We start from the raw sequence: 19,008 nt of genomic DNA, 5'->3' as shown, positions 1-19,008 counted from the left end.
CGAGCCCGTTTCTCGCCGCTGCGTGCCTGGCGCCAGGCTCAAGTGAAGGAACGTTGTGGGACCAGAGACTGGGCAGGGCTGAGTCACTGAGCTAATTACCTTGGGTCACAAGCTTCTGTGGCCCCGGTATCTTCAGGTGCCACCTTGCCCGAGCTGATACGATGCTGGCCGCGCCAAGCTCCTCCCATGTCTGTGGGACTCCGCGACCTGAGCTGGGCAAGCACCCTGTCCCCCCTCCTCGGTGCCCCAGCCTGCTGCTGCCTCACAGGGGGTCACAAAAGGGAAACGGAGTTCGGGGGCAGCTGGAGCGCTTCCTGCCACATTCCACATGGGGAAACTGAGTCTCCAGGCGGGAAATGATGGGCAGGACAGAAACCCTGAAGCATCTTGCCGAGGTTGCCACAAATCCCAAACCCTGTGTGGGGAAGAGGGAAATGCCCATTGACAGAGGTATGAATGCAGCCCCGGGTCGGGAACGGACAAGGCCGACGGCACCGCTCTTCCTCACGTTTGTCTTGCTTCTGTCACTCTTCCCTCGTGGGGGAGTCTGACACTGGGGCAGGCAAGGGTTCCCTCCGGAGACAGGACGATTAAGGAGGGCGTCGAGCTGGGGTGGCCCATGGGAGAGCCTGCCACGGGGGTGGGTGACCGAGACAGGAGCAAAACCTGCAGAAGACCCCAGCTCCGGGGGGAGACGGCTGTGCGGCCTCACCCGACCCCTTGGGTGATAAATGAGTCCTTGATGCGTTTATTGAACACTGAGCACATCCTACACAGACTCGCTCTGGTCATCTTTTTTTTTTTTTTTTAAAGATTTTATTTATTTACTGGAAGAGAGAGACCCAGCGAGAGAGGGAACACAAGCAGGGGGAGGGGGAGAGGGAGAAGCAGGCTTCCCGTGAAGCAGGGAGCCCGACGCGGGGCTCGATCCCAGGACCCTGGGACCATGACCTGAGCCGAAGGCAGACGCTTAACGACTGAGCCACCCAGGCACCCCTCGCTCTGGTCATCTTTTACCTTTAATCAAGGCCGCAGTTCACAGAACAAATCGGTGGCATGTATTCACTGTGCTGTGTAACCATCACGGCCCTCTAATTCCAAAAAGTTCCGTCACCCCAGGGGAGACACTCTCCCGTCCCCATCAGCCATCACGTCCCGCCCCAGTCTCTGACACCCACAGAGCCCCTGCCTGGCTGTGGATGCTCTTCTACTTTATTTATTTACTTATTTGAGAGAGAGAGAGAGAGAGAGAGCGAGCGAGCATGGGGGGAGGGGCAGAGGAAGAAAGAGACTCTCAAGCAGACGCCCCGCTGGGCACAGAGCCGGATGCGGGGCTCGATCCCACAACCCTGAGATCAGGACCTGAGCCGAAGTTAAGAGTCAGATGCTCAACCGACAGCACCACCCAGGCATTCCTCCTTTTATTATCTTTTAATTATTTTTTAAACACAATTTACTTTTTTAAAGTTTTAGCTTTACAGAAAGAATTGTGAAGATGATACCATTCCCATAGGCCTGCCCATTTCCCCATCATTAGCACTGAACATCAGCTTGTGACCCTGCCTATCAAGGGGAGCGCACCCCCATCTCGGTCTGGTCCCAGGATGCGCAAGGCCAGGCGGCTGCAGGGCAGCTGGTGAGCCCCAAACCAACCTCTCCGTTGACCCAGCTGGAGCCCGTCACCAGCCTGGGAAAGGCTCCCAGTTCCTCCCGCTCCGGGATTTTCTTGCCACTCCTGGAGGAGACGGACGCGGAGGTGGCAGGATGGGCCGAGAAGAAACCGCAACTCCAAGAACAAGGTGTGCCCGGTGCTGGGCCCCGGCAGGCAGGAGGAGGCTGGGAGAGGTCAGCAAGGCCTGGCAGGGCCCAGGGCAGGGCTCGGTGCCACCTGGGAGGGCAGGAGCTTGGCGTGGGGCCCCCACTCCTCCGCGCACACACATATACCAGGCTGGGCAAGGGACAGGGGAGGGGCCCAGAGGCACTGAGAGGGGGACCTGGCTGGGGGGGGAGGTCCTGGAGGGGGCAGGGTAACTGTGGGGTCTCTGAGGAGGGCTCTAGGGGGCGGCTGGACAAATGCAGGGTGGGAGCCAGGTTCAAGGGTGCTCAGGTTTTCCTTTGGGGTGCCAGGTGGGGGGAGGGTGTGCTCACGGCTGAGCCTGGCGCTCCCAGGGAGGACGGGGGTGGCCTGCGGGCCCCTGCTGCCGCAGGACATCCTAGCGCCTATGCCTGTCCAGGGAGGCCTGTCACCAGCCCAGAAAGCACCCGTCCCTTCCCAGTGCCACGTCCAGGCTGACTCCAGGTGCTCCCGGGTCACCCACTGCCAGCCAGCCGTTGGCCCTCTCTCTGGCCTCCTGGCCCCCGCCCTGCCCTGGCCTGTCACCCCTCACCGGGCTGGCTGCAAAGTGACAAGAGCTCACCAGGCCCTTTAGGCTGCGTCCACACTCCACACGGTGACAAGATGGTCCCCCCAGAAATGACATCCAGTCGGGTCTGTGCCCTGTTCCTGTCCTGTCTGTGGGTGTCCATCCACGCAGGGACAACGGAAACAGCGCTCGCGGCAGCACAACTCACAACGGCCAAAAACGGGGAGCAAGCTAAGTGTTCGCGGACACTTAACAGATATAAACAACACAATCAACACATACACACGTGTCCCCCACGCACGGGAGCGTCCCTCGGCCGTGAGCAGGAGCGAGGCGCAGCGCCCGGGGGACAGACCCAGAGGCCACGATGCTCTGCCCCAGGGACAGACCCTGAGCCCACGCAGACGCCCCGGAAGCCCGCGCCCAATGTGGGTCGGCCACCTGCTCCCACACCTGGCCTCTCTCGGATCCCCGCTGGTCCGATAAGGATGCTGAAGCACACAGCAGCCAGGCCGACGACACCTCAACCCCCCGACTTCACCACCCCTCCCCCACCCCATTGGCTCCTGCCTCCAGGAAGCCCTCCCTGATCTGCTCCCTCCCCGCCAGGATGGGAAGTCAGCCCTGGGCTATCAGGCCACAGAAGCCTGCAGAGTGAGGATTCAATGATGGCCGAGGGCCAGCCACATGAGGGGGGTTGTGAATGACTAGGTCTTGTTGGGTTGCAGTGTTCAAAGTCAGCAGCAGCTGCTCCCTTCCTTCTCCCTGAGCTTGGATCTGGGGCGGCCCCGAGCCTGGCGTTGGCTGTGGGGAGGTGATGGCGCAGTGTCCAAGGTCAGGCCAGCCCTGTTGCCCCCCTTCCCTCTTCGGTTCCACAGATTTGCTGAGCCGCCCAGCACGTCGTGAGGACGTTGAGGACGAGCCCACCGGCCGGGAGCCAGGGCCCCCCAGGCAGCAAGCCAAGCCCGCTGCGCCTGTCCACGTTCCGGACTCACGGTGTCACTGGGGACGAGAAATGGTTTGGGGCCACTTGTTACAAAACACAAAACCAGGGGGCGCCCGGGTGGCTCGGTCGTTGGGCGTCTGCCTTCGGCTCGGGTCATGATCCCAGGGTCCTGGGATCGGGCCCCGCATCGGGCTCCCTGCTCGGCGGGAAGCCTGCTTCTCCCTCTCCCACTCCCCCTGCTTGTGTTCCCTCTCTCGCTGTGTCTCTCTGTCAAATAAATGAAATCTTTACAAACAAAATAAAACACCTGATTTCTTTAAAAAAAAAAAAAACCACACAAAACCAGGACGAGAGCACACAAGTTTTTATGACTTTTATTAAATCCTTACAAAACAATACAAAATTCCGGCATTGACAGTTGGTGTAAGGAAAATGAGCTGTATCGATTCACCTGGTGCGGTGGAGTTAAAGTGCTTGGGTGTTTTCCCCCCACTTTTAAAAAACTTGAGTTTTTTTTTTTTGTCTTTTTTTTACACATCTTAACATTGAGACGTGGCCGTTCCCCTCCCGCAGGGCCAGGTGGCCTGGGAGCCAGGCGCTCATTCACAGTAACGGTTCCGACAGTCTCTCCAGCTCCCACGGCCCACGTGACATGTGGCGGGTGGAGGAAGTGGCTGTCCCACCTTTGGGAAAAAAAAAAAAGCTCCTCACAGCTCTGCGTTCCAGAGTAAAACGGCCAAGGCGCCTGTGGCGGGCGGGGGGTCCGTTTGTTTCTTTTTTACAAAAAGGCGGAATCCCCAGTTGCAACGCGTAGGATCACCAGTGGGCACGAAGTGGGGGTGGGGGCGGCCTCCCCCCCCCCCCGGGGTCTTTGGAAAGGCCAGTCCACAGATCCAGGCGGGCAGGGGGACCGGAGGGGGTGTCAGTCCCCACCAGCCACCAGAGACTGCCACAGAAACAGCATCTGGGCCCCCCCACCCACGAGGCCCCCCAACATTCAAGTATTCAAGAACAGGGAAGGGAAGTCAACTGATGTCTTTAAAAAATTAACAGAACAGGACGAACAACTAGAAGCCAGAGGGCTTTCCAGGCCCTGGCCTGCCATGGAGACCCGGCCAGACCCCAGGCCACGCTGCCTCGGCGGGGGTCGCAGGGACCCTCCCCGGGCGGCAGGAGCGCGTGTGCGTGGAGAAGGGGGGCCTGTATTGCATAGTGTTTCCCACCCGAGGACGAGGAGGGGCATTGGTCTCCCCAAGCCTAGCAGGCCCCTCGACGTGTGACCCCAGCGCCGAGGTGGGCAGAGGCGGGCATGGCGATTCCTGGGTGCCCGGAAGGAGGCCGTGGCAGCGGCGGCCATTTTCCTGAAGGTGGGCAGAGTCGAGACGCTGCCCTTGGGGGGTGGGGGGCTTCAGCAGGACCCCTGGGTGGGCCCTGGCTCTGAGGAGGAAGGGGGCTGACAGAGCTTCCACATCAGACCCCAAGGGTGACAAGGGGCGGGACGTGGCCGTGGTCAGACTGAGCCCTGAGAAGGGGCACTCGGGTGCCCGGGGTGGGGGTCTCTGGGACCCCCACGTTGGCTGACGGGCGCCTGTCCAGCCCCTCCCACTTCCTCTGGCACCGCCCTCCTGGGTGGGCAGGGGAGGGGGCAGTGGGTGCAGCCCCCCACCCCAGGTCAGCTGCAGCTTAAGGTCAAGGTTTGAGAGAGCCCCGATTGTCAGTCAGAGGGGGGAGTCCAGCTGCCTGCACCCAGGACCCCTCCTGCCACGAGGGAGACCTGAGAAGCCCCCACCCCACCCGGCCACCAGGGTGTCTCCCGGGTGCGGGATGAAGGAGCTGCTGTGTCACTGAGGGGAGGTGTGGGGTTGGCCCGTCCCTGAAATACTGTGAGGCTGGGGAGGGGGCGCGTCCCTGTGCCCCCAGCTCTGGAAGACGACAAACGCCTCCTCTCCTGAGTCACATCGGGGCGGGGCGGGCGGGCGGGGGACCTTCACAGTACAGGTGAGCATCTGGGACTGGGGAGGCAGGGACCGGGCAAGCCCAGCGACACGCATCCGCCACTCTCCTCCCCAGGCGTCTGCTTTGCTTTCAACACCTTTAAAGGGGAACAAAAATGGGGGTAGGGCAGAAAAAAGGAGAAAAAACCCAACAGCAAAAACCTCATATAAAAAGAGCCCCCCCCAACTGAGCTTAGGGCCTCGGGGTCCAGCCAGGGGAGGGCAGCCTGCTGGTCACCGGCTGGCAACAGCTTAAAAAAATCTTTAGATGTGACTGGGGGGTGGGGGGAGGGGAAGGAGTGACCTATGTACAGAGGGGGCGAGGGGTCACGCGTGGTCTCCCACCAGGACCACGGGGGCCGCAGACAGGCTGGCCCGCTGCCGCCTCTGGGCCAGCTTGCTCTGAGAGGGCGGGGACAGCTGCAGGCAGCGTGAGGTAGCTCGGATGACCACGGGCGGGCCCTGCCCCGCCTCCTCGGCTGCGTCCTCCTCTCGCTGAGCCAGCTGCCGGTTCACGGCGATGGCCTCAGCCGCAAACGACGTGAGCTCTTTGGCACAGCTGTTCCTGGGGAGGGGGCAGTCGTGGAGAAGGTGGAGGAGGGCCGCCAGGCACGCCCCGATCCCCTCGGGACCCCCCCAAGGCGTGCAGTACCCTGGCGGAGGGGCTGCAGGCCCCAGGACCCCCCCCAACTGGGGGCCCAATCTATCACCATCACTGGTCCAAGAAAACCCAAGCACTTAGGTGGCTCCCCAACCCAATGATTTAAGTAAGGTTTCTTGCCTTTTTTAAACACCTAATGTTAACCCCCCCCCACCTCAGGGCCTCTGTTCTGGGCCCCATGCCCCCACGCGGGCCTCACCTCTGCAGGACCATGGGTGTGGGTAGAGTGTTCTCTGGAGCACACTGTAAAGCGACAGGAGGGGCGGGGCTGAAGCACAGAGCCCCGCTGCCCTCCGAGTGCCCAGCTGGCTGTGACCAGGGGTCAAGGGGCATACCTGCTAGAACGGAGCCAGGCCAGGGGGAACAGGATGTGGCAGAAGCCTGGCAGTGGTCCATTACACCTGCTCCCTGCCCCCTCCCTTGTCTACTCATGGATCTCCTGACGTTCCAGAAGGACACAGGTGCCCCTCCACCACTTGCCCTGAGATCAGGGCCTGCCTTCGCTCCCTGGGGAGGCCCAGTGCCAACTTCTATTTTTCGTTAAGACCCTTGCCCTTGTGGCCTCCTTGCCCTGGGCTGGCAGCCTGGCTCGGGTGACCGCTGGCCAGAGAAATGGCAGGCTCTTCCCAGATGGGTGGGGACAGAGAGCTGGGCTGGGGTTGGCAGGCTCTGCCGGGGGTCTGTGACCTGCCCAACACCTGGACGACCTCGGCTTGCTGCTCTGTGCAGGTGTGCCAGACAGGAAGAGGCCCCTGCGCCTCTGGGGCACAAAACCAAGCAATTCACTGAGCGGCAGTGCCTGCAGTCCCAAACCCTAGCTGGTAGCAGCGGGTGGACTTTCCCGCCACGCACGTGCCCCCACCCCAGATGGCCTGAGCCCCAGACCCATGCGGCAGGTGGGGAGCTGCTGCTGGCCTTCCCAAGGACTCTCGTACACCCGCTCCAAGTCACCCCTAGCCCCTTGGAGGCTGTGTGGAGGCAGGAGGCCCTAGCGGAGCTCACACTCACCCCCTGCACCCAAGGGTGCTGCAGAACTTGGGCGGCGCTCAGCCTCTGCTTGGCGTCGCGGACAAGGAGCTTTGAGATGAGGTCTTTGGCAGCAAAGGAGATGTGGGCCCAATCCTTCTCAGGAAACTCGTACTTGCCCTCCTGGATGCTCTCGAACAGCATGTTCTGCGGGGCAGACAAGTAAGGAGGTGAAAGGTCCGCTGCAGGCGACTGAGCCCCACACAGACACGTGCCAGCTGGGACCAGATTCGGGCACGCCAGCTTAGGAACGAGCCCTGCCAGGGGCCCAGGACCCAACCGTGCGGCCTAACCCATGACCTGGACACACTGCCACCCCCCTCACCCCCCCCCCCCCGACAACAGGCTGGACTGGGGGCTGCAGAGGCCCCTGAGACCTAGCTGGCAGGATGGCGGGGGGCGGGGCCGCTCTGGAGGACTAAATGCCTGGGTATGATGCAGGCTGCAGTGGAGAGCTGGCCTCAGCCAAGTGCTCAGTGAACTCTGCCTGGGACAGTGTGACGGGCAGCCGGGCTCCCGTGAGGCACAGGCCACGAGGCTGGAACCCCTGCCTCTCCTCATGGCAGCTCCCTGCCTCCCAACTGCTTTCTCTCAGGCCGCAGAACCAAGAAGCCTGTGTAACCCCAAGAGGGCAGGCCAGCACTATCCTGTGGGCGTGTGGGGTGTTGGAGACCGTGACCAGGACAGTGGTGGGATGCAGGGGATATGGCGGGGTGCAGGGGATGGGGGGGACTATGGAGTGCAAGGGGGTGGGTGGGTGGGGGGGGGTGGGGCGGGGTCCCGCGGGGTGCAAGGGGGAGACCGTGACCAAGGCAGTAGGCAGTGGTGGGATGCAGGGGTGCAGGGGATATGGCGGGGTGCAGGGGATGGGGGAGACTATGGAGTGCAAGGGGGTGGGGGGGTGGGGCGGGGTCCCAGCGGGGTGTGTGTGGTGTGTGTGTGGGGGGGTGGGGATCCCCGCGGGGTGCACGGACAGGGCAGCACATGGCAGTGGGTGGGGGTCCCGCGGGGCGCAGGGGGCGCACGGGGCGCAGGGGGTGCGTGGGGGTCCCGCGGGGCGCAGGGGGCGCACGGGGCGCACGGGGGTCCCGCGGGGCGCAGGGGGCGCGCACCTGGCAGGCCGGGCAGGCCTCGCCGCGGTCCCAGCCGCAGTCGCTGCCGCAGTGGCCCACGAAGGGCGGGTAGCCACTGAGCAGGATGTAGAGAATGACGCCCAGGCTCCAGAGGTCGCAGCGCTTGTCGTAGATGCTGGCTTCCTCACTGAAGGCCTCCACCACCTCGGGGGCCATGTACTCGGCCGAGCCGCACTGCGGGCGGGGACCGGGCGTCAGGAACCCGCCGAGGGGGAAGGGCAGCGCGGCCAGGCCGGGACTTCCCGGCGTCACGTGAGGGCCCGAAGGCAGGGTCACCGGGGCCTCTGCGCCCAGCGCCCCGCCAGGCCAATCAGAGGCGGGCCAGGGGCCCAGCCCCGCCCCTCCACCCAATCAACAGGTGGCAGGTGCCCACCCCGCCTAGCCACCCAATCAGCGGCCAGGAGCCGGCCCCGCCCCCCTCCGCGGGGCCAATCAGCGGCTGTTGCTAAGCGAAAAGCCCCAGCTCGGCGGCGCTCGGCCGGCGGCACCTCGAGGTTACGCAACCGCAGCCCGGGAGCGGGTCGGGGCGTGCCCGCTGCCTGCGCGCCTCACCGGGGTGAGCAGCTCCGGAGTGGAGATGGGGGAGCAGTCCCCGTTGAGTTTGATGCCGCTGCCCAGGTCAAAGTCGCATATCTTGACGGGGGAGACCTGGGAGGGGTGCGAAGAGGCGGTGAGGCGGGGGTCCAGGCCAACCCCGCCCCGGCCGCTGGGAAGGCCGCTCCCGGGCGCCCTCACCTGGTTGGGGTGCTCGCAGAGGATGTTTTCTGGCTTTAGGTCCCTGTGGGCGATGCCTGCGGTGAGAACCAAGGGGGAGCGGAGTCACTGGGGGGAGTGGGGGCATTGTCTGGGAGTCTGGGGCAGGTGGAGCGGGCGCAAGGCTGCACACCGCTGGGGGCCCCGTGGGCCCCACCACCCACCTTTGTTGTGCAGGAAGTCCAGGGCACTGGCCACGTCCTGCACGACCACGCTGGCCTCCAGCTCGTTAAAGTGCCGCCGCTTGTGGATGTGGCTCAGGATGGAGCCTGGGGCCAGGCCGGGGGGGACAGAGAACGTGTACAGGTCACCCGTGTGTCTCCAGGCCACCGCCCAGTAGCACCCACTTCCACCCCGCAGGCACACGCCCACTCTGGCCTCCGTGGGCTCAAAGCCTGGACAGCAAGTTCAGACCCCACAATCCACCCCCCCACCCCCCGATGCACAGGAGGGGCAGCTCTGAAAAGTCCCTCCTGGTGGCTGGGCCCACAGCCCATTAACCATTAAGATGCAGCTGGAGGTGGCTCCCAGGCCCCACGTACCGCCCCGCATCTTCTCAAACACCAGGTAGAAGCGATCCTCCTCCTCAAAGAACTCTATCAGCTCTAGAACATTCCTGGGCCATGGGGGGGTTGGAGAGGCAGGAGAGGAGGGAAGCTTTTGAGGACCCTGTGCACCCACCGCCCAGCCCAGCTGGGGCCCACCCTTTCCACTCCCACCTGCCCACAGGAAGGCTAGCACCGGGGCCCTGGGCCTGCCTCCACCCTGCCTGCTGGGGACTGCGTGCGTGACACTGGGTGTACCGCAGAAGACCCTGCACAGAGATACGCACTGGGTGCTCCCGGAACGCTTGCTGGGGATGATGAGCTGTTCAGGCCCATTCATCCACAGAGAGATGGCTCAGGGCCCAGTTCTGTGGTGAGGTGGGTCACATTACCTGTGTCCCTGGCACTGATACAGCATCTCCACCTCCCGGAAAACCCGACTCCGAATGTGGCCCGGTTGCTTCTCGATGATCTAGACGGGGGTGGGGCAGGAGACAGAGCAGCTGGGTCAGCCAGACCCTCCAAAGCCCAAGGGGCCCCTACCAGAAATTTGCCCTGTGCCATGCCTAAAACCCCATTAGAGCTTAGATCTGAAGTTCTAAGAAGCTGAGCTCTCCTCCTGGGGCCCAGAATTCGCCAGAAGTCAAGAACTATGGCATCAGCACAAGCCTGGGGGCGGGGGGGCGGGGAGGTGCAACATGTTTCCAGAGTGGCACCAGGGGAGAGACAGGCTGGACCAGAAAGCCAGAAAGAGAGCTGGGCCTTCTCCATTCCCGACCCCACAGTCCTCAGGGGCATGTCTGTGGGCTGGGACTCCTACAAAATGCCCCTTCAGGGGTGTCAGAGGCCCTGGGACTGGGCAGCCTCTCCTCCCTGACCAGGAGACTGGTGGCCACTGCACGGGTTCCCACACCACCCAGGGGACTGGAGGGGCCTTGGGGTGCCTGGCTGCCAGACACACCGCCCCCGCCTACCTCAGTGCCAAGTGCTACCTCTCCAGTTTCATGACCGTCCGGGCAGCTGCCTGGGCTCACGCAGCCCATCCAGATGGGCCTCCTGCCAACCAGCAGGCACAGTCTCCTGGGACTCAGCCCCAGAAAGCCAGCTTCTGCCTTCAATCCCCTTGGGCACCCAGGAGCTCTGAGGACCGGAGGGTCCCCCAGCCACCTTTGCTCCCAGAAGTGGGGGCAAAAGGTACGTGCTGGCTCTCTCTGGACAGGTTGGATCTTCGGCCCCCTCTCACTGGGCCGGTGAGGGAGGCTAGTCACCCCCTGGCCCGGGGTTCCCTGTCCAGTGCACTGGCCTGGAGGGGGATGCAGTGTGTTCCCCCAGCTAGTTCCCGCAGCAGGCAGGCATGACGTCCACTTGCTGCCGGGACCCAGCCTATGCACTGTGCCACCTGTCTGGTGACAAACACCAGTGCCACAGAGAGGCAGGACAACCAGATTTCAGGGCCTCCTGACACAATGCCAGCAGCCACACTCTGCTGGAGTAGCTCTTGACAACCTGGCTAGGACCCCTACTTCATGAGAAAAATGTGGTCCCTCGGGAGAGGGATGGCTTTACGGGCGGTCACACAACAGTGTAAGGAAGCCAGCTGCCCAGGAGGATCCTGAGGAGGAAAGCACCCAGTGCAGAAAGTGCTGGGGCTAAGCATCCAATTCTCTCGCACCATTGCCCCGCTCCGCTCACCAGGGGGCACCTGGTCCTCGCTCCTGGGCCGCCAGCCTCCTGGGACCCCATCCCACCCAGATGTAGCATCGCCAGGGAGGACTGGAAGACTTCCCAGAACACAGGGTCACACTGCCTGGCCAAGAAACAGGTTTTCCAGACCACTTGGCCATACTGTGGGTCAGGGGCTACACAGGAACACTGAAGAGGTTCTTCCGAGGCTGCCCTAGTCGCCCCAAATGCCAAGCCTCCTCAGGCCCCAAGTAAAGTGTGGCCTTTCCATCCTTGTGACCAACATGGAGAACCACTTGCCGCTCCTGAGGAATGGCACGAGGTGAACCAGCAGACAAGAGCCAACTCTGACCGAAGCCCCCAGCCGCACTGGTCCTCAGCCACCTGCGTAGGGAGCTGCCCCTTGTGGTCACTTCCTGCCCAGCCTTGGGGGCTCAGACCAGTCTGACCTAGATTCCCAAGGGTGGCCTGAGTCACTGGCCCTGGGGCCATTTTTAGACACCAGTTTTCCCCAGCTGCTGGTCCAGGGGCTCAGATGCCAGCTCCCCTCCTCCCGCCACCCTCAGCTGGTGCCGGATCCCAGGCGCTGCGGGGAGGTGAGGAGGGCCGTCTGGGCGCTGGCGCTCACCTTGACAGCGTACTCCTGGTTGGTGATGAGGTTGACACAGGTCTGCACGCGGGCATGGGCGCCCTCCCCGAGCACATCCTCCTGGAGCTGGTAGACGTCTATGGAGCCGGGGGGGGGTGGTGGTTGAGAGCTGCCCCAGGCCAGCCCCCCTCTCCCTCCCTCCCCCGCCCCTGCTGGTGCCCACTCACCCTCAAACCTGCCCGAGAAGCTGTCGGTGGCCCGGCACCGCTTCTTCTTCTTGCCTCTCTTCTTGGCATCCGGGATGTCGATGGGCTGGCTCGTGGGCATATCTGTACTGGGAGACCCGGAGGTGAGGCCGACCCTGCCCAGCAGGCAGCCGGCCCCTGCGGCTCCCTGGCCACGGCCCTCACCCACAGCCAGGGAAGTACCCCTCCCGCTCAGGCCCTCACCAGGGCGGGCAGGGCACTCCAGGCTGAAGTCAGTCTCCCCGTGATGGGTCTGATCTAAGGAGAAGGCCAGCTCGAAAGGATTCTGCCCCTGTAGGGAAAGGAAAGGAGAGCGCTCAGGCCCCGCCCAGAGAGTGACCCAGCCCCCCCTGTGTCCACAAGTCAAGGGGAACAAAGCCTGGCTTTGCCTGACTGTGAGGAAATGGACCTTCCCCCCTCCCCCCACCAGCCCAGGGCCCTTGGGGCGTCCAGGAAGGGGATGCGGTGCGGGGAGGGGCCATGAGCAGAGGCAGAGGGCCCTGCGTGAGTCACCCGGGTGCCAGGCCATGCCTCACACCTTGGTTGCTCACCCTGCAGAATGGGTTCAACCTCCTTAGCCCACCTGGCCCTCTGGGCTGCCTGGGATCAAAGGCAGCAGGACGGTCAGTGGTCAGTGCGAGGGGATGAGTCACCGGCCTCCAGGCGGGATTCCCAGCAGGGGCGGCCCTGCCTGCTTTCCCACGGCCTCCTGCGCAAAGGCCCTTGCCATTCTGGCCTCAGTTTCCCCGCTGTCAAAGGGGGAGCCACCGCCCTCCTGCCCATAGACTGCTCCCTGTGTGGCCGCGCTGTTACCAGACTGTGTCACTCCCCCAGACTCTGGAGGCTCATGAGATGGGCCTGCAAGGCCTCCGGCGGGAGAGCATAAACCCCGGGCTGCCCTCTGCCTGGCCCTACCCAGTCCCGTTTCACCCGCAGGACACAGCCCCTTCCAGGCCCCCGTGCCCAGCTAAGAAAGCAGCCCTGGGAGAGAGGGGCCCGCTGGAGGCAGCCCGCCAGCCCCCACGACTGCGGGAAGGGCGCCAGACCCTGACTAGGAAAGGAAGGCGGCTGGGGGTTGGAGAAACTGTTTCGTATGCCCCACAGGATTGCTGGAAGAACTTTCTGCAGAGCAGATGGTCCAGGGTGAGGACTGATGGCCCCCAGCATGAGGTGTGAGGCCTTTGAGGCTGGGGCCCAGCCAGGTTCCCTCAGGAGTTAGCTCTAATTTCGCTCCCCGAACGCTAGTAGACTAGGTGGCCAGGGCCTCGGGTGGGTGTGGGCCGGCCTGTGTGCACGGTGGTGCTGTTGGTGCTGGGTGACCCGGGCCCAGTCACTGCCCCTCTCTGGGCCTCAAGACAACCGGGGCCAGGCTCTGGCTGGAGGGTCATCCAGAGAAGGAAGTCCAGGAAAGCCCTAGAGAGACCCTGAGGGGCCCGCTGCCGAAGGAGCTGGGCCAGATTCCTACAGACGGGGCCTGGAAGCCAGGCCGGCAGCACAGGGGGGGCAGGCAGAGGTCAGAGGGAGCGGCTGAAAACACGCACAGGCCCTCCCTGCCTCCTTACCCACCCTGCAGATAGTTGCTAGGAGGCCCAGGCCGGGCAGGGCAGCGGGGAGAAGGGAGTACTCCAGCCAGCCTACTCAGGGCTCACCCACCAGCCCCTCGCCCTGCCTGCTGAGGGGTCCGGCCCCTGGGGGAGTCAGGCACACAGCTGTCTGATAAGACTCCTCCAGAGGCGCCAGGTTACTGCTTCCACCTGGGAGGAGGGGCTCCAGGGAACCACATAAAGGGGTGATGAGGAGGGAGGGTAGACAAGAGGCTCCCAGTCAGCAGCCAGCGATGTCACGTTCCAGCTACCTCACCTTGGTCTGGTGACCTCAGCCCCAGGCCTGACCGACATCGGTGGGTGACATGGGAGGAAGCTGCCCACGGTTCGTCGGCTGGAGGAAGGGCGCGAGGACCCCAGGGAGCCTGCTGGCTTCCCTCACCACCCCCACACGCCTGTCCCGGCCTCCAACTCGGAGGCAGAAAGGGTGGCCAAGCCACCCCCAGGGGAGAGCCAGCTCCCGTGCCCTCGCACCACGTGCAGGGGAGAATAGGGCAAACCCCGGTGCTGGCTGTGCCTCCAATTTCCTCACTTACAAAGGGGAAAGTGTGTTGGGAGATGCCTGGCAGAAGCCTGTCCCCGCTGTGCGGCTGCTGGACGGTGGGGGGAGGCAGCTGGCCCCAGCCCAAGGGAACAACCTCAGTGTGGTGCGAGGAGAGTCCTAGAGTGGCCCGAAGGGCCATCTCACAGGCGAGGCTCCCTGTCCAGTGTTCTTCCCACCCGCTCAGCACTCCCGGAGGCCCACCTGGGCGCAGCCTCTGGTCCCAAGCAATGTGGGCGGGCTGGGCCTGGGGCTGGCCTCAGGCCTCCAGTCAGCAGCCCTTGGCAGGCGGCAGCTGGAACCATCCAGAAAGTGCGAGTTTGCTTTGGCCGCCGTGCTGGCCCCTCACATTGACCCTGTCTCAGCTCCTGCCCAGCCCCAGGAGGGGACAGACCACTGCCAGTGACGTCTCAGGTTCACCCCCCCTTCAGCCCAGCCCTGGACACATGGATGAGCCAAGGGCGTCGCTGCCCTGGGGGTGGGGGGGAAGCACGATGACAGGCATGTGGGCAGGGGTGGGGCACGCTGGCCCGAGATGCTGGCTGGACAGGCCTGGGAATTCTAACCCAAACAGTCTCCACTTGCTCCTCCCACCTCGGTGCGCAGCGCGCCAGTGTACACACACACACACACGCACACACACACACACGCACACACGCAAACGCGCGCGTGCCCATGCACGCGCCTGCACACACACACACACACACACACAAGCGCGCGCGCAGGTCCTGCCTTCTTTACAGGGCAACAGGTCCCTGCCCAAGGAGGCCCAGGGAAGCCATTACATAACGCGGCTGGCAGGGTGGGGCGGCCGTTGACATCACTGCGTCCCCTGAGCCAGCCCTGTGGGGCCCCAGCCCAGCACCTGCCTGCCGCCCCCCCCCCCAGACGCGCTCATCTGAGACCCGGACTCGGCTGCAGCCGTGGGGCCACCGCAGAAACTTCCCGCTCCCACAGGAAGTAGCACTTGGGCCTGGAGTGTCTGGGAGGTGCAGGGCTGGGGGGCATCCAATCCACTCCCCCGTTCCTTAGACCACGTAGGAGAGCTTTGCGGTCCTGCAGCCCTACTTTGGATCCCTGGAGGAAAGACCCCACAGACCCACAGGCCCAGGGCGCTGAGGACTGGACTGTGGCCTGCTGAGCTCCCTGGCAGTGCACACCCAGCTGGGGTTTGCAGGGGACTCACTGCTAGGTGCCCCCACAGGCTGCCCCCGGCCCCACTTGGGGTTCTTGGAGGAAAGACCCCAACAGTCCCCAAGGCGCTGGGGCCTGGACTGTGGCCCACTGACCTCCCCCCCCCCCCCCCCCCCCCCCCCCCGCCAGCGCACACCCGGTTGGGGCAGCCCCAGACCCTGGGTGGGGGGGCAGGCACGAGCCCCGGGGGGGGGATCCTGGGGGTGGGCTACGCGCCCCCCACCGGCCACTCGAGTGGTCCAGCCCCAGGCGACCCCAAACCCACCCGGCCCTCACCTTAAACGAACGGTGGAAGCCCTGAAGTTCGGCTGTTTTCTTCTGCACCATCTTCTGTCCGGGCCCCGCCAGCGGGGGAGGGGACGGCGGGCCCGGGAGGACGGCCCGTGGGCGGGGGGCGGCCGGGGAAGGGACCCTGCAGGCGGGAGCAGACAAAGGAGAGCGTGAGTGGCTGCGGCCAGCGCGCCGGGAGCCCGGGCCGGCGAGGCTCCGCGGGGCCTGATTCCCGAGACCGGGTCGGGGCCGGGCCAGGGTCGCCGGGCCGCACTTACCGGGGTCGGGCTCGGGCCGGGGCCGCAGTGCTGCCGCCGCCGCCACCGCCCGAGACACGCAGCCCGGACCCCGCTGCGCGGACCGCGCGGGGAACAGCGCCGCCGCCGCCGCCGCCGCCGCCGCCGCCGCCGCCGCCGCCACCACCACCGCGGACTCCTCCGCCTGGGCCGCCGCCACCGCCGCCGAGAGGAGCCGGGCGCGCCGCCCCGCCGCCGCCTTTATAGGCCAGGCTTCGCCCCGCCCCGTACGCATGCCCCGCCCCCGCCAGCCCCGCCCACACGCGCACAGCGGGAGCTCGGCTGGAGGGCCCTCCGGGCCAAGTGCGGCTGCGCACTCGGGCCGTGAGGGGTGTCCACGCGCCTGCGCGGTGAGGTGCGCGGGGCTTCGGGAGAAAGACCCGGGAGGGCTGCTGACGGTTGCTGGGGGGGGGTTGCCTGAGGCCCTGGGAGACCCGCGGGTCCCTGGCACCGAGCTGGAGCCGGGCCCTGCGCTCTGGCAGTTCCCCCAGGATGCCCGGCCAGGGCCTCGAATACACTGACTCCTTTGGGCGACTTCCCTTCCCTAGAACATACATGGCTCCCTCTTGGCAGCTCCCCAATCCCAGAACTTGCTGTGGCTCTGTCTTGATTGATCCTACAACCTGCCAAGGCTTCCTGGTGCACCTCCCTGATCCTGGCTCCGGCTGTCCTGCTGATGCACCCCAACAGGCTTTGAGACCCAGCTGCCTCCTCCAGGGAGCTCCCCAAGAGTTTGCCCTGTAGTCGGCCGAGAAAGGGGACCACTGTATGGGATGGGGACTGAAATCTATGAAGGACCTTCCCTCAGTTCTGCAAAGGAATGTTTCAGGGAGAGCAGGGATCCAGGACCAAGAAAGAGTCCAAAGGGTGGGAGCAGCCAGGACAGGGGGTAAAATACCATTCTGTTTTTGTTGCCCCCCCTCCCCCCGCCCTGACCCAGGTTTGGGTAGAATCGGCCCTTCCTGAGCTGGGCCAGTTCCCTGTCCCCAAAGCACTGTGGTGCAGAGTCCTGACTTCGTACCCTGGGCACATGGAAGTACAAGTCTGTGGGGTGGACCGACCTCCCTCTCCTCCAGGCCTCAGCTTGTCCTGCTAGAGACTTCCTGCCACCCAAATCTAGTTGTCCCCCAACCAGGCCCCGCTGACCTGAAGCTGAATTGTCCCCTTCTAGTGGGGCAGCCTCTCTGTGCTGCCTGCCAAGGCCACACCTGACTTCCTTCAGGAAGCACTTCCCCCATCCTCCGCCATCCCCTGCGTGTGTGTGTGTGTGTGTGTGTGTGTGTGTGTGTACGTACACGTTGGCTCCAGGTGCCTGGGGTGGGGCTGTTAGACCTGCCTGCCCAGGAGAAGTCTCTTCGCCCTCCCTCCGTCCTTTCCTGGCTGCCCCTCCCACCTCAGCCTCCAGGCCAGGGCCCTCCCTGTCACCTGGCGGGCTCAGGTGAGTACAGATGGGTCACTGCCCCTCCTCGGAAGCTCAGCTTCATGACAGCACAGATCTGTCCGCTGCCCGCCCAGAGCCCACCCAGCACAGGGCCTGGCACGCAGGACGTGCCCCCTGAATACTGCTGAGAAGAATAGATGTGTTTGAGCGTGTGTGCACGCGTGTGTGCAAGGGGGTGTGTGTGCGTACAGGGGTTGTGTAAGTGTGTTAGCTTCTCGCATACTGGGAGGCTTCAAACAACAAAAATTTATGCTCTCAGGTTTTGGAGACCTGGAGTCTGAAATCAAGGTCTAGGCAGGGCCACACCCTCTCTGAAGGCTCCCGCGGAGGATCCTTCCTGCTTCTCCCAGCTTCCGGAGCTGGCTGGCAGTCCTGGAGTCCCTAGGCCCGCAGCCGCCTCACCCCGGCCCCTGCCCCCGCCTTCAGGTGGCTGTCTGCTCTGCATCTCTGGCATCACCCATCCCATACAACCTCATCCTAACGAATTCCACCTAACGAGGCCCTATTTCCAGATGCCACATTCATGGGTTCCTAGGGAACGCAATTCAACCCACAGCAGCAAAGCAGGTCTACACCCCAGGGTGGGTGTTTAGCCGTGTTCACTCTCGTGTGTGGACCTGTGGGGGCTGACATTCACACTGACCTCAGGGAACAGAATGAAGGCCACCCCCGGGGCCATCTCCCCAAGTGCAGCCAAGCTCAGGTCCGGGGGGCTGATCCTGGAGCCCCGCCGGTGGGGGGTGGGGGGCAGGGGAACAGATTTGTTCCCAGGTCTGGTGACAGGTCAGACAGCCGCCTCACCCTCATACAGCCGGAACAGCTGGTTCCTCTTTGGGCACCGTGTCATAGGTGGGAAAACAGGGAGGCGGCCCCCCATCTGGGGTCTTTCCAGCAGCCCCCCCTCAGCACTAGTGACACACGGGCAGGTCACTCTCTGTGGGGGCCGCCCTGGGCAACGCGGGGCACTGAGCAGCATCCAGGGCCCCCACCTACTCGATGCAGTAGCACCCCAGTCATAACAACCACAAATGTCTCCGCACCTCACCCAGTGTTCCCTGGGTGGGGGGCAGGCTCCCGCCTGGATGATATCCACTGCTTCTGCCCACCCAGGGAGCAAAGTCCTGTAATCCCCTGCCCTGTGTGTGAGAAGGTGGGGACCACGGGGGAGCACACCCTTCTGTGAGAGCTGGGGGGGCATGGTGCGCACAGGGTCCTTCCCCACAGGTGGGGGCCGTGTGTGAGTGCACACAGGGACGGGCTTCTGTGCACAGCCCGAGGGGCTTGCACGTGTGTGTGTCCGTGGCTACGTAGAGGGGTGCTCACTTCGTCCACACACATCCCCTGAGCACGTCAGGTCAGAGATGCCCCCAGAGGTGCCTGAGCCCCCAGGTCTGAGCCCTGGGGATGACCCCAGGACAGGTGCCTGTGGGTGCCTGAGTTATGATGGCCAGGGAGAGGCAACCAGGCCCACCCCAGTGTCGCCTGCACTGGGGGCGATGGGGGCTGCCAATGGGAATGGGCGAGTGGAGGGACTTCTGTGCCCAGCCTGCAAGCCTCGCAGGCCTGAGCCCCAGCCGCAGACCCAGACAGCCAGGCTTCTTCCTCCAGGAAGGCCCTGTTTATAGGCCAAGCTCCCAGAGGTGCTGGGTGCCCTCCCCAGGGAGGGAGAGGGGGCTGAGAGGTATCTGCCAGCCACCCTGCCCACCTCTCCACGGACCCCCAGG

The 19,008-nt window shown here is 64.3% G+C and overlaps 1 protein-coding gene across 4 annotated transcripts; it reads right to left on the bottom strand.

Annotated features, from left to right (window-relative positions):
* Window positions 1-3,667: 3,667 nt before the first annotated feature.
* On the bottom strand, window positions 3,668-15,918 carry MKNK2 (MAPK interacting serine/threonine kinase 2). 4 transcript variants are annotated; one of them, XM_088018563.1, is made up of 14 exons: window positions 15,826-15,918; window positions 15,554-15,689; window positions 12,143-12,230; window positions 11,921-12,022; window positions 11,733-11,830; window positions 9,814-9,893; window positions 9,419-9,492; window positions 9,041-9,145; window positions 8,859-8,914; window positions 8,676-8,771; window positions 8,103-8,297; window positions 6,973-7,137; window positions 6,164-6,207; window positions 3,668-3,992 (listed from the first exon to the last, which is right to left on the bottom strand). In XM_088018563.1, exons 2-14 carry the CDS (start codon window positions 15,602-15,604, stop codon window positions 3,695-3,697), a joined length of 1,452 nt encoding a protein of 483 aa, XP_087874689.1. In that variant the 5' UTR covers window positions 15,605-15,689; window positions 15,826-15,918; the 3' UTR covers window positions 3,668-3,694. The 4 variants fall into 4 exon arrangements, with proteins under 4 accessions (XP_087874689.1, XP_087874702.1, XP_027981936.1 ...); XM_028126135.2 differs by lacking the exon at window positions 3,668-3,992 and adding an exon at window positions 5,532-5,868; XM_088018576.1 differs by lacking the exon at window positions 6,164-6,207 and having other exon boundaries at window positions 3,809-3,992.
* Window positions 15,919-19,008: the final 3,090 nt, after the last annotated feature.

This window comes from Eumetopias jubatus, unplaced genomic scaffold, assembly GCF_037043125.1.
Source record: "Eumetopias jubatus isolate StellerSeaLion01/CBP00866 unplaced genomic scaffold, mEumJub1_p1.0 scaffold_1, whole genome shotgun sequence".
NCBI classification, from domain to species: domain Eukaryota; kingdom Metazoa; phylum Chordata; class Mammalia; order Carnivora; family Otariidae; genus Eumetopias; species Eumetopias jubatus.
The sequence above is the reverse complement of the archived record's forward strand: the minus strand, read 5'-3'. Positions and strand labels throughout refer to the sequence as shown.